Consider the following 14972-nt stretch of genomic DNA (forward strand, 5'->3'; position numbering starts at 1 on the left):
GAGAAACAGATCTGAAGATTCAAAGTAGCAGCCATGCACAGAAATGCAGGGGAAGGAGATAGGGAAGAGAAACTGAAGAAGCTGAAAGCAGGAGTCAYGCACAGAGGTTTTATCTCACTTAGGTTTCTTGTGCAACAGAACAGAGAAAGGCATGCCCTAAAACATTCTGCAAATTGTGCATCTTTTCACTTCATCATATTTCTGGGGAGATATGCTTTAGCCAAGAGTCTGCACCATCAATGTGCCAAAATGGCTACCTTGTCCTGGAACCTACCTAACACGTCCTCAGTGCCAGGACTTTGGGATTCCTGCTCTGAGGGTGAGGAATTGCAGTGTTGTCACACTGGTATTGACTGTAACCTCTAAGCAGAAATGCAGCAATGAACTCCTCTCCAATGGTTTTCTATCTTTTAGAAGAGGTCCCTCTTTCCTGTAGTCTTAGGAAAGCACAGGCTCCTCTCAGCCAATGTTTTTCATCCTAGATTTTCTTTATTATAAAGCAGATTTTTACACACATTCATATAAAACCACTTAAAGATTTTAAAACTGGTTTGGAAAACATTGGTGAAAAAAGCGTGCAAGTCCAACATAGGATAGTAGAGTTATACAGACCTGTGTTAGAGTTAACTGTAGAGGGTGCTACAGGTAACACCAATACCAAAAGAGCTCTTGATTGAGCACTGAGCTCACACCTGAGCTATTTGGACCAACTGATCTATAGGGCTTTTTGTTGTTGTTGTTTTTGACAATGCTGCTGAATGATATTTTCTCTCAGTATTCCCATAAAACTGTTGGAGAGAAATAAATATTTCAGACCTTTTTTCCATAGGCCAAGCCACATGAAAAAAAATCACCATGCATAATACAATGGGTAAGTCATTAACTGAAATGAATGGATACATTTAATACTGACATTCACAAGCTTAATCCTTCTTCCCTTCATGCTCGTGAGAAGGCCTGGCTCCTATTGCACTCCCACTGAAGTACACACGACTACTCTGGAAGTATGAGAGCAGGTTCACAAACAATCTTTCTTCAACACTGCTTTGTACTCCTTATTCCGTGGCTTTTAATACAAAAATCATTTCTTGCCTGCTGGCTGGCTTTCTAGACTAAGATAGTTGAGGTTTATGCACTGCTCCTAGAAATGTCAATCCAAAAATCTTTTCCTACTAAGCTTCCTCGTTAGGAAGGACACCACCAATCGGTCTCCACACACTTCAGCTCTTTTTCTGCTTCCATTTGCAATGCCTTTTAAGCACTTCGACCCAGAAAGCATTCATTTTGATCATTTTACCAGAGTACCTTGCGGCCAAGAGGAATGAAGGAATCCTTTCAGTACCCCTGTGCAAGCTATTGTTCCTTTGGACAGGGTTTCATCTCCACAACAGTCCTTTTCCAGTCTCTCTTTTGGTTAGTAGCTTAGCAATTAAGGAAGTTTAATTCTAATACTCCCTATGTTGTTTTTGCTGTTTCCTATTTACATCTTTTCAGTGGCAGCTTCATTCAGGTGGTATGAGCCACGGTCTTGTGTTACCAATGCGAATCGCCCTGAATGGAGGCAGGCCAAGGGCAGCCAGTATTGCGAGGGCCCCGGGCCAGCTCCCTGGAGATCAAACAGAGCCTTTGCTTTTGTGCTTCCAAAAAGGGAACAGCTTAGCTGGAGCTCAAAGGAAGATCAAAAGTGGGACAAACATTCAAGGGAGAAGGGGGAGCTGCCCTGGGAAGGGGAAAAAGCCCCATTATCTCCCAGGCTCATCAGAGCCAAGATCACAGTTCCTCTGTTTAGGCAGTATTGATGATATCCCAGGTGGCACATCAGACACATAGTAAAAGACACTGTCATAGCAACAGTGCTTAGCTATGAGTGCTAGAACAACATAAAAAAGCTGATAGGTGTTGCAGTGCRTGTTGGGGGCACCTCAGAAGCAGACACCTTCACTGCATGACAGTTCAACCCCGGCACACAACTCCAAGATATGAGGAAACCATATGAAAAATGGCTTAAGAGAATCATCAGATACCCTGTTTCTATTTTGGCCAGATATATTCAGAAAGCTGTTGGCAGTATTCTGACACATTCTTACCCCAGTCGAAAATTGGAATACAGAAGCTGCCTAAAACCAACAGTGAAGTGGATGTGTTCATACATTTGAATGTTTCACTGGAAATCTGAATAAAGATTGACTGGCACTCTGAAAATGATTCACCAGGCACCATCCTTCATCGTTTTTTCTTAGNTTTTAAGGGAATTGAGAGCTCAGTCCTGAAAACCTCATACGCTATGCACCTGGAGCTTTCTCATTTGGTTAACTAATGTACAGTTTGGATTTTCTGTTTTAAGCCTTAAGTTTATAAACAGGTGTCATCCTATAAAGCAGCTTTACGGAACAGTGCAGAACTGACTCCACTCTATTTGCTAGCATACTGATCACACTTTCTATAGTTTTTCATCTTTCATGTCAAGAATTTCAATTTTTCTCTTCACTTCTTGCCCTTTCCCCTGACTGATGGGCACAGCAAGACAAGACCTGCAAGAGATGATACGTTGTGCGCTGTCCTTAGCACGTCATTTCCTCAGAGGATGGCAAAACTTTCCAGGAAGGCTTCCATCACAGTTTTTGTATAACTGCCTCAGTACACAAAATGTTTTTGTAATCTAGCCCACAATAGCCACAAATGTCAGCTTGATTTTTTTTTGACAGAAAATTAATATTTGGTAGACCTAGGTTGATTTAAACTGATTCAGGTAGGATTTTGTATTTAACTCAGCCACAGAAGCTAGCAGGGTTTGGGCAGCATGAAAGTATTTCCATCTAAATGGCTACAACTGTCCTAACGCAATGTGTTCCATTTATCACCATAGGCAAACAGCCTATGTGCAAGTTCACACCGTCTATTGGAGAGTAACTTTAGAAGTAGCAGGAATATTTTATAACAGAAAGAAAAAGCAAATCTCTCAGATACATACTGATTAGCTCTGCTTACAAGAACACGTGAGCATGTTTTTCCTATGAGGCCAAGCACTAACTACATAAGATCCAGCCACCTCATTTTGGGTGTTACACTGAGCTGTCCACAAAATGCCTGAAGAGTAAAATCCCATCTCATTRTTGCCCTGAAATAAACTACTTATGGTGATTATTTTGTCTGCTGACTGAATAACAGTAATAATCACTTAATCTGCTTAACACCTTAGCTTTCATTTTAACAGCCTTGACAAATCTTGAAGAGCTAAAAAGGTTGAAACTAATCAGCATCCAGTTCTAATAAAAATAATTACTGTTTCCTACCCAAATCCCTAAGTATCTCTTGCTCATAGGAAAAAGCAATTCAAAGGGGAGAATATCTTCTACTGAATTTTAAATAGTATCAGTCTTCCCAATGAATACTATTACAGAAGGAAGTGATAACATAGCACTAGCTCCCTTTATTCACATAGGCTATTTTTCAGTCGCTTGAAACAAACTGAAGTGTCACTGGTACTGCTATAGCTTGCAAGCTTGTCTTTAAAGCTCTGCAGCTGAGAATCTTTTCTTCACTATAGTTACAAATAAAACTACTCCATCCATCTCCATTGGATTTAACCTTACTATAGTCAGTAGCTCTTCACGCAGGCCCTGGCTTTAGAATGACTGCATTCAGTGTTTTACTGCTTTTAACCTACTTATGTAGGACTCCTATTCTAAAGGACAAACATTTCCCACCCACTAATGAATTTTTTGTTTATATACATTCACACATATATGTGTGTGTGTATGTATAATTTTATATCCATATATATATTTATATATACATACATATATCAGAACATCTAACTCAATGTCTTATTCCATCATGCTTATAATCTAAAGATAGTATTGTTGCTAAGAGACCACCCCCTCAAAACAGCAGAAATCCAAAGCACAGCCTTGACATGTCTACTCAACTGAAGTTAATGAATTCATTCCTACTGATTTACTGGGAACCAGAGCAAGATTTGGTGTATGCTGAGGGGGCAGAGAGGGATTTTTATTATCATTTTTAACTACTAAGTTGAATGGCTATTCCACAGTCTTCCTCAGAGGCTTAGCCAAAGTTTTCTTCAGTATGACATTACGTGTCGCCAATTTACAATCATAATCACTAATCACACTCTGAGTAGTAAAGTGCCAAACTAAACCTGGCAACCCACCAGTCATTCATATTAGCAAATTAAATCCCTGTCATTTGTGTGCATGTATATATATACATATATATATATATATATACACACATACATATGCACAAAACCACCCAGATCTAGTCTGCATCTTGCAGAGGACTGTCAGTATTTCTTTAGTATAAATCAAAATACCAATTCCTTCTCCCACACAGGGTAGAATATAGAGCTGAATGCATTTTTAACACATGAAAGGTATCACAATGACACATGAGTTCTGAAAATACTTACTATTTAATGCTTCATGAATTGCATTAAAAATAAACATGTGTACATGTATGTGAATATTTTGTTACCATACCTTGACCTAGATGTTTATCTCCTGCTCTAGGCTCTTCCAGCCTATAGTTGCCACTCCCAATGTTTAGGGTGAGTTCTGAGAGATTTGTACTTATCTCTGCATCATCAAAATCCATATGGCTTGAAAAGGCATCACCAGTTAGAAGTGGGTCTATCACCAGTGGAGAGCAAGGTGGAGATGGAGAAGACAGAGATGACCTTGGAGATAGTGATGTCATTGACTTTGGGGTGCCAGACAATGATCTCAGAGCCTGGATGCGACTTGCRGCATCTGCTTTGTGAGTTTTTGCTACCTCGTTTTCATGAATAGTAGTGATATAGCCTGATGGTCTAAATCCAGTGGCTCCTTCTAGGAGCAAGTCAATTTTGTTTTGATAGTCCGAGTCCAACTGCTCCAACTGTTCCAGTTGTTCATAGTAGAGATCAGTGAAACTGGCTGAGGTGGAAGAATCCTGGCTGGAGTTGGCAAGAGATCCTCTGCTAGATGCAAGAGAACCAGGGCTGCTACTTGAGGAGAGGGAAAGCATGCTGGTAGACAGACTGAAGGAAACACAAGTCAGAAAAATCGTGATGCTGTAGGTTTTAACTTTTAGGAAAAACACTGCAATACTGTCAAATCTCCAACGCCACACAGTACATTTTGCTTTGTTAGCCTTGTCCATGTGCATTAGTCCCCACGACAACTCAGAACCACAGTCTACCCAGACAAGAAGTTGGACTGCATTTCAATCAAAATAACGCATTTCATTCACATTTTTAAGCTCATCATATTAATCTCAGAAGAGTCCTTGTTTAGCCAAAACAACTTTACTAAGCAGTTTCAAAACAGTCAAATTAGTAGAAACATTCTCCTCCCAAAATCTGGAAAAACTATGGTTCTTGTTAACCTCCAAAGCAGGCCATGAAAACCAGCAAGCTCCATGCACAAGATGAACTTGAAGTCATAGTAACAAGCCATCTGTCCACATAAGAATAATTTATATTTGCCTCATCTTTGACTCAACCCCAAAATGCAACCTCAACTGCCTGGAACTGGCCCTTAGACATCACAGCAATTACTAGTTTTCAGAAAACTGGCAGGATTTATCTATGTGAAAGACAGACAGCTACACAGAATCAGAGGCCACAAAAGCAAGCAAAAAGTTAGGCCTGGAGTGGGGAACCAATTCACACGATCTGTTTACCCATAGAGATCTAGTTTCAGAAAGTAATAATTCAGAAATTAAGTTTTAGGCAGGTGCTTAATAGAAGTTTGTTCAGATGAGAAAATCCAGACACTTCAGCACAAAGTTTTCTGCCCAGGCATTACCAGCTGACATAGTAGARCATGCTACAAATTGGACATGCTGGCAGGAGCACGCGGGAAGCACACATTATGCTTGGTTTTAAGTCAGCCTTAGGTCTTTTGTTTTGTAAGAGAAAGTCTGCACTGACTTTTACATAAATAAAGCACGTGTATAATTTTGAATGCCTAGTTTGGCATGTTCCTCTATTCAAATTATGTATTTTTGCTCACTTCTGTTGTCCAGGATGTAAGATGAAGCTTAAGATGAAATATCTTTATATTAGGTAATCCATTTAGGCTAATAGTAACTCATAGTGAAGGAACTTCTTAGAACTGGACCGAACAAATACTCAACYGGTTCAGTATATAGCGTCCTTAGAAATTCTATTTAAAATCAACATCACTGCTCCAGATATTAAATATCTTGCACTTTACTGAAGCCTAAACCCTCACTTTCGATATGAATTAGCTATTAAAAAAGAATTTCCACATATGTACAAGTGGCTTAAAAATTGTCTCATATTGAATAGCAAGGAGGATGTTACTTAATAGGCCTAATATCCCTCACTTATTATTTATAGAATAGAAGCTAGAAGCTAAGTCCATAAAATTATGCTCACAGCCTTAGGAGRGAAACACAGAATTCAGTCTGATTTTTTCACTAAATGTCTTCTGCATTTGTATGGCAGATGTACAATCCACCACACTTGTTCAAAAAAGCTTTGGGGTGAAATACAACAACAGAAACAGGATAACAGTTTCTGCATCTTATCAGTATATGTAAAACCTAGCCAGGATTAAGTTCACAGTTCTTTAGTGTATTGCACTATAAAAAGGGAAACTTTTTTAAACTTTTCCCTACTAATAAACTTGGCTAAACTTAATTTTTGTGCCCACCTTTGCATGCCAGGCACTTTGCATTAYGGTGTTAATAACAAATGCTCATTCTTAGGAAGGAGCACATCAAGAGCACAGTGCATATAGTTAGGAAAAAAAATTAGTTACACATGCTTCTTGGTCACCTCAAAAGATCCCTAATCAGCTAGATGAAATGAAAACAAGATGCAGTTCCACTGCGTAAAAGCATCACAGATAGCTATTCTCCATGGTGGCTTATTTACATATCATGTCAGTCTTGCACTACGATTTTTCCAGTCTTTCCAGTATCATCTTCATAAAATGATATCCAAGTGGAGCAGAAGCTAAGAACAGAACAAATTCAGTACATACAGATAGGAAAACACCTCAGCCAARCAAAAAAACTAAACTCTTCCTATCAAAAGGTTGTCTCACACCTGAAACTAAGAGATTTGGCCTTCCTGCCCACAGGCGTGCATTCGTCTCTGCAGACAGAAATTCTAAGCTCTCAAAAGCCTCAGCCTGACCAAGCAGAACTTATGACTTCAGAACCAGTTCTATTAACCCTATGAACCACCACAAATTCAGAGATGCCACAATACATGGTTTATATTGCAAACAGTCGCACACTTACAATTTAGAGAAACATTATTGTGACACTCATGATAAACACATGAATGCTTATTTGCATTACTGAGATTCACTTCACTTGCTGTGTGAGAGGTAAGTTGTCTTTTTAACATACCTTAATAGAAGCACTTCAGTACTTCAAACACTGTGGGGGTATCTCACCTAGCCTTAGTCACCTAAACATTAGACATCTAAAAGGGATTGCCGAAGCACTTTCTATCGTCAGGGAGAGGGATMTCTCTCCACAAGGTCGTTTATCCCATTCTAAAGCAGCCATCCAACATGAGCGGGATAATTCCTCTTGAGGTACCTCTCTCCATTGACTACAGAGGAAACTTCGGTGACTACAACAAGAGAAAGGCCTTCTAGGTAATTCAACTGGGAAAAGAAATTTAGTGGAGAAAGGGTAGTTACACCACGTGCAGTTAATGTACAACTTCTGTAAAACGTTACAAACTCACCTTTTCAGCTGGGTGTGTAACGTTGCAACTAATCGTGTTGTTTCTTCTAGTTCTCTGATTAGTTGATTTCTTTTGCTATTCAACTTTAATCTATGAGAAAAGAGAAGGAAAAGAGACGCTAAGCAGCACTTAATTTAAAATGATGGCTAAAGGGAAATTCTACCCCTCCTATGAAGTCCTACCAAAATTAATGAGAACACACGGAGTAATAAATAGGACAGAAATTGGTCAAGATTTGAATGTGTTTATCAACTTCGAATACTCTTAAAATGTAGAACTTGATTCTGAAAACATTTGCAACTGGGAAAAGAACTACAGCTAATACTATGAAAGCTAGTATTTCTAGAATCAGGCCTCAAGAAGTCTGGCAGATTTTGCTCGCCATACACAATCCTGTCCTTACACTTACTGTGGTAACTGTGTAAACGCTTTCATTTGTTTTCAAATAGGCCCATGGATGGCTAAAATTTACGTGATTTAGTTTTTAACCATCTCATCAGGGCTTTATATCAATTAAATGACTTCAATAACATCTCAATTTTATTTCACACCTGGACTGGTTTAAGACACCATAACATGTGTGCTTGGGTACTCATTTTCTTACTTTATGGGCCTCTAAACAAGAGATTCTTCCCCAGAAGACTGCTATTTCTTTGGCATACTCCTAAATYACAAATGGAAGTGTTCTTCTTCCAATGAATACCAGAAACATTTGTTGAACCATAGATATTTCAGACTAATAAAAATCCTGTAGCTGAGACTTCTGAGATGCCTAGAATTTTTCTAGTACCATAAAACCATGAAAAAACTTAAAGTGCATGTAGTCTGAACATTGGGATATTCTGAGGAAATCAAAATATGAAGTCAAAGATAATAAATACAACCTGCTCATTCCACATATTCAAGACACYGCAGCTAAAAGTAGCATTGGCATAGCCACCCACATTAATACATCCAGACTGTAAAATATTTGGAGCTAATGCCTTATGCAGTCCTCATCTTCACCGTACATATGATCCCATGAGATCTACTGCAATACAAGTAAAATTGAGGAGGACAGTTGACAACATTTCTTTCAGCTAGTTCAGATTCACAAGATATTCCATGCATATCCCACAGTACTGTCAAATTTTGATTCCTACAAGAATCACACAAGGATGCTGCAAACAAAAAATGAGTTGTGAAACTAATTCCATCATTGGCATTTACCAAGGTCCAGACTGCACAGCAACTGTAGAAGCTGCAAGGAGCTGGCTGCRTACAGAAACAGTATAGTACATTAACATTTACTGAGCTATTTTGAGCATTACCCTTGAAATAGCTATGCCTAAGCATTAACACTTCTTACATCCTTATAGAGGATCYCTTTGTAGGAAGGGCACCACAATAACCCTTCCCACTTAGGAAGCAAGAATTGCTTACTTCCTAAGGCATCTTCTTCTGGGAGATGATTTCAGAAATCTTTTAACTAGAAACAGTCTCCTGGAAATCTGAGAGCACTTTGCTAACAGCATTCAGTCAGCAGAATTTCCTGCTTGCTCTTAATAATCTCTTGTTCAAGAATGTAAGTTTTGTCMTGTATCCAGTAACCTACCTCTCAGTTAGAGCTTTGCTTTGAGTGTCTCTAGCAGTCTGAAGGTCTTCCTCTAAGCGTTTTCTCTCCATCTCCAGTCTCTCCACCTCACCCCGAGTCCATTTTCTGGGGCTAATAAATCGCATTTCTTTTAAGAGTTCCTCCTTCTCATTAATTAGGATCAGGCGGTCCCGTTCAGAATCCAGCACGCCAGGCCAGGCCTCACTGTCCAGTTTAGCCAGTTGTATTTTCAGGTTTGCTATTCTGCAGCAGAAGAAAAAAGGCAATCATGCCATAAGGAGTGCCTGCACTCGACTGCTTCACAGGCATAGACATATACCATGACTAACCATCTCTTTCCTAGCCCTAAAGAGGATCTCAACTTAGGGACAACTAATYTCACCCTTACATCCTCCTCAGCTGGGCAACTGCTGCAGGGTACAGTCAGTAAGTGATGGTGTTGCTAAAGGAAGTTGACAGGCAGAATGAGATTTTAAACTTAGGTTTGCTCACAATGGTAAACCAAGTCCCTAAGCTAACCTGCAGTGTCCAGACAGGGCATCATGTAACAGAAATTCTGGGTCTGAAGAAAAGCTAGGAGAGAGCCTGCAGAGGTGTTCCACCTGACTTGAAGCTAATGCCCTCAGAGTACTTAGTGCAGAGAATATCATGCAGTGAATATCTGATCTTTCACCAGCCTTRTGGAAGAGAACTCTGTACTCCCTGTATATGATCAAATACCTTGATAGAGATTACTGGTTATTCAGAAGTTTAGAAGAAAGTTTCTCTTCATAATGAGGGAATTAATCACATGCATGCTACTATTAGAAGAATTCAACTATTGACTCAACACTAAGCAGTATTATAGAAATACTGAGGCAYTAGGAGGCCATTGTTTCTGGTGCAACGGGTACCTGAGAACGCAAAAAGTTGAAGAAGCAGTAAAAGAGTTCTGTCTAAATCCAGAGTCACTTATTTGCACGCAATTTAAAGYCTAGTTTGATTACAGGTACCATTCCAGATCTCAGTTTAAACTCAGAATTGCTAATCCTTTAGTGCCACACCACATCATCTCAGGAAGAAAGATAACTGCTAAGAAATTAACAGAAACACAGACCTAGAAGTTAGCAAGCATTTTGACAGACAAAAGAGGACAGCACAGTTTGTGGCAGATCAGGAGGCTGCTTGCCCCAGCTATCTGCCCAGTCCCGGCTTCACAAGTATCTGAACTGCTCAGGCAGCTCTGCAAATGATCAGTTTTGCGCCACAACATTCAGAGGCAAGCCAAAAAAAAAGACAATATGCCAGAGTATAGATTCAAAGGCAGTAATGCTACCAGTCATCCCAGGACAAGCTGTCTCCTTGTTACTCATGGTCCTAAAAGGACCACTACCCCTTAAAGGGGTAATTATTGTAGTTTTGTGGAAAACAATAGTAAAGAAAGTTGAATAAGACATACCAATTTGTGTGACTCGCGTTTCTGAAACTTGCACGTTTAAGAATGAGTGTGGAGCAAGGAATAGGAAAGGCAGACTGGGGTGGAGGTGCAGAGAATGCAAAAGTTCAGAAGACAAACAAGRAGAAAAGGCATCCATCACCATATGAGGCAAGTTATCCMCAAAAACATTTCACCTGACTAAAGGTCAGGCAGTCAAGAGGCATGCCTCTTCAAGTTATTACCTCATCATCTCACTCAGGTTTTAAAGACTGATAAACTGAGGAGGAATTCTTCACATGTAAAATGGAAGTCCAATGTTCATCTCCCCTTGCAAAGCACTCTGAAATTTGACGATGGAATTACTGGACTTAAACTAGGCACTATTTGCGCATGCTTATCTAGCTTCTTTCTGTAACTTGGTTTATGCTAGACAAGTGTATATAATTGTGTTCATTAGCTAAAGTAAACTAGCATATATGCAGGTAYAGTGTGAATCCAACTTCAACTATAACTAACAAAACCAAGATGAGTAGAATAATAAGATGTAGATCTGGGCAGCCACAGCTACAAGACTGCAGAACAACCTTGAAGAATAAAGCTGTTTTCCAAGGTCCAAAGGCTAAGAACTTCAGCCCTGAGAGTGCCAGTGAAATGGCAGACTGACCTGCCTCCTCAGTCACAGAAGATAACCACCTTTCTGAAGGGAAGCCTCACCTTTTCCTATAAAGCCATTTCCCCCAGCAGGTTTGCTCTAATTAATTTAAATTCCATAATTGTTAGACATTCAATTCCACTATTTTTAGGTCTTCTTAGGAGCTATTTTGTTTGAGTGCCTGATTAAGTGCAACACTGCGCTCCAATGAAGAATTAACAGTGGCATTGTGGCATTAATTCRTAATCCAGGAATTCCTCTGCACATTTTGAAGGGATATGAATTTAAGAGGATTCATTGGCATTAATCTAATCACTTTTGGCATATATTTGCATGGATATAGCTTTTCTAGTGGAATTTGTTCTCTATGCACTTTGAAGTGTTAGAGTTTTCTTAAATTAACCCAGAGTTTTACCCTGCTTTGTAAAAATGATCATTCTTTTGCCTTTTCAATTAAAAGCAAGTTTACATATTCTATTTTTCCTAATTCAGTAAAATGGTATCATAAGAGAAATGCTTTGCAGTCAGACATTCAGCTGTAAACTCCAGCTCTTCAACATTCATTGCCTGTGAATTTGAACTACATCATTCATGTGCTGTGTTCGGTTTGTATTACAAAGGAATCAGTGAAACTGGACTCAAGTCATGCAGAATCTGAGTGGCTACTAGCTTGCAAAATTGAACATGGAGAATAAGCAGCTCAGGTTTTATTTAAACTACTACTTCTTACCTAGAAAAGTTATTTAGATGATTTATTCATTGTCATGATACCAAGTTTTTTTTTCTTTTAAACACTGAGACAAGCTATTTACATGCAATATAGCTGTAACAGGGAAATTTTTTAGTTTCTTTGGAGAAAATTCAGGGCACATGCATCTCCACAGAACTATGCATTAAGACATGCTTCCACAATCAGTAACTAGTGATCCCAKCACATCAGCCTCTACTCCTCAGAAGATCAAAAGGAAAGTTGTCCTCTAAAAACTGGCTTGTCAAATATTCCCCACTATTGTAGTGCTCCCCAGTAAGTCATTAAGAGATTCCAATTTAAGAAACTATAAAAACAAACATACTTTTAAGTTGTCCAGTTATCAATAGTCATTCAAAACTCAAGTTGAAAGTCTAACACTTGAAGGAACACACCACTGAAGGAACTAAAACACTGTATAAAGTACTCAAAGTGCAACACAATCGAGTTACTACTACACATCTAAAACTGAACAACAAATAATTTAGTTACATCCCTGATTACGTTTGTGCTTCAGGGACTGCTGGAGCCGCTATCTCCTAGTAGAGAGGTAGCAGTGACATCTCGTTCGACATGATACCTATTATCTATTTCTAAACCAGTTAAGCTAAAGGTTTGTCATAGTGGCTCCTCTRTTATTTTCATGCTGGTTTAACACTACCTACTGTAGGGTTGTTATTGTTGCAGCTATGACAAAAAGGGACTTTGGGGGATAGAGGAACACAGAGGATTGCACCTTAGCAATTATGACTGAAGTTCAGCAAGATTTTCACCTACTTCTGGGACTTTAGCCTCATTCATTAACAGTGCAAGCAATGTTTGCTGGAATCAGCCATCAGATTCACCAGCCCCTATAAACTGAATAGTTCTAACCAAATTAATGTGCAGTCATCTTGATTTTGATGCTGTAAGCTTTTTACCTTTCCAGATAACACAGGGATAATAAAACAGATTTATTTCTACCATTAGTCTCTCTTCATAATATGCACACAGGAAAAGTACTTATTCATCTACTTTTAGAGTAATTTTTCTGTTTCTGCTTTTGAAACATTTTAATATYCTGCTGTAGCGACAGGAAATGCTTCCAGTTAACACATCAAGAGGAGGAGTTTTCACAGGTCCAGAAGGTTCCTTGAGAGTCAGTGTATCCAYAACATTGTTTCAACTTAAAACCAACTACAGTATTCTTGTTTCTGCAGCTCCTACTGAAGACTATGCTAAAACCACAGTGCTCTGATAGCTGGAAATCTCCCTTTCATTTTAGCATCAATTACTCATGCTAGTTCTGACCTATCTTTCCATATGATAATATTTTTAAGTTCTACCCAGACAAGCTATAGGCAGAGACATGAGGTATCAAACTAACTGCTATTGTATTCCCTTTACAAAGTTCTCATTCTTTTAAAGAGGGTATTATCTCAGGGTAGTTTTGATTCACTTGCCCCTTCTAAGAAAAGATTCAGGCTGAAGTAGTTTATGCCAAGGAGAAACACAACCTACAGACCACGTCAGTATACTAAAATGAGAACACAATGGGTGACCTCAGCCTTAGAGCTCTCATCTCTAACCAGCCTGGAGCAGGGGGGGGAAGATGGGGAACCATTCCTTTCTTTGCACATATCCCAAGTATACATTGTGCGGTACATCTGAAGTTTGCYGTTCTGAAGCCATCAGGTCCCTTTTTAGACCAGCTAAAATCAAAATCACCAATTATCACATCTCTGAGTAACAACTATCCCAGTTGAAGTCCATAGGAACAATATTGCTCGGTGGGCTTTTGTTTAGCATGAGTATTTATCCACATACAGGATAAATACAGGGACTTCTCCCACATTTAGCTATCAATATTGTCTATTAAAAAAGCAACTCCCAGCTAGCTTCTGCCTAACTTAGTCTCTTAGATGGACAAACTTTTAGTCTTCATTTARCCTTCATTCATCTCAGATCAGAGGACATTGGTGAAAACTTAACATTCTTGTAGAAAAGCAAATTTACTCTGAAAATGTAGCCATTCAGCTATATTTTGATGTGTTATGTGTTAACACAATACACCTATTTGATTATCTAACTTAAAGCCATGCAAACAATCAAGACATTTGGAATAAAGTAAGGAGATGTCTTCCAAYATAGATGCCTTAGTTGGAATGGGAAGGCATTGGCAATAGGCAGCAAAACCACTTCTGCCTCTGCAGGTGTGGCCAGACTGAATTCTTGATGTATTAGTCACTCCTTAGTAATATCTAGGATAGTTATTTATTTCTTAAAAGATAACATTAGCCCAGAAAGCCTGTTGCTTCACTGGCTCAAGGATTAGCATGTTACTCAGCAGTAATGCTGGGTGTCAATACAAAGCTGAGTGGCACCATTTCTAGTGAAACGCACATCTGTTCACAGAATAAGTTGTATGACAGCCAAAAAGTACAAACAAAATTACCTTCTCTTTGCTTCTTCATATCGGAGGCGTAATCTCACTTTCTCAGCCAACTGGTTATTGCTGCTTGTAATAAACTGAGACAAAATATAAAACCAGCAATTTAATAACCACTCATCTTCAGATATTCTCTATCAAAATTGGTAATGTTACAAGTTACGCTTGCTTTTGCAAGCAAGTTTAACCAGGTAAATGAAGCACAAAATGGGAAGATATTTCTTTTGATTAAAATTCTTAATTATTGTTTGAATGCTTAGAAAAAGAACACAAAGTTCAGAAGCTTTTTGGCCTAGTCTACCATTCAAAACAATCCACCTCCTGCATTTCAGGTTTCTACTTTCACACACACAAAAGTTCTGTAATCTTCTAAGTGCTATGTCACATTTTGTTTTGGA

At 38.9% G+C, this 14972-nt stretch overlaps 1 protein-coding gene across 1 annotated transcript in view; it reads right to left on the minus strand.

Annotated features, from left to right (window-relative positions):
* The window catches only part of WWC1 (WW and C2 domain containing 1), a 67157-nt gene that overhangs the window by 18003 nt on the left and 34182 nt on the right, over positions 1–14972 (minus strand). The window contains exons 8-11 of the mRNA XM_085299584.1: positions 14581–14654; positions 9330–9572; positions 7736–7825; positions 4503–5041 (exon numbers count right to left, since the gene is read on the minus strand). Of these exons, the coding sequence (XP_085155710.1) occupies positions 4503–5041; positions 7736–7825; positions 9330–9572; positions 14581–14654 (946 nt within the window). The remainder of the gene's footprint in view (positions 1–4502; positions 5042–7735; positions 7826–9329; positions 9573–14580; positions 14655–14972) is intronic.

Source organism: Rhea americana, unplaced genomic scaffold, assembly GCF_003343005.1.
Source record: "Rhea americana isolate MKP2758 unplaced genomic scaffold, rheAme1 scaffold_150, whole genome shotgun sequence".
NCBI lineage: Eukaryota > Metazoa > Chordata > Aves > Rheiformes > Rheidae > Rhea > Rhea americana.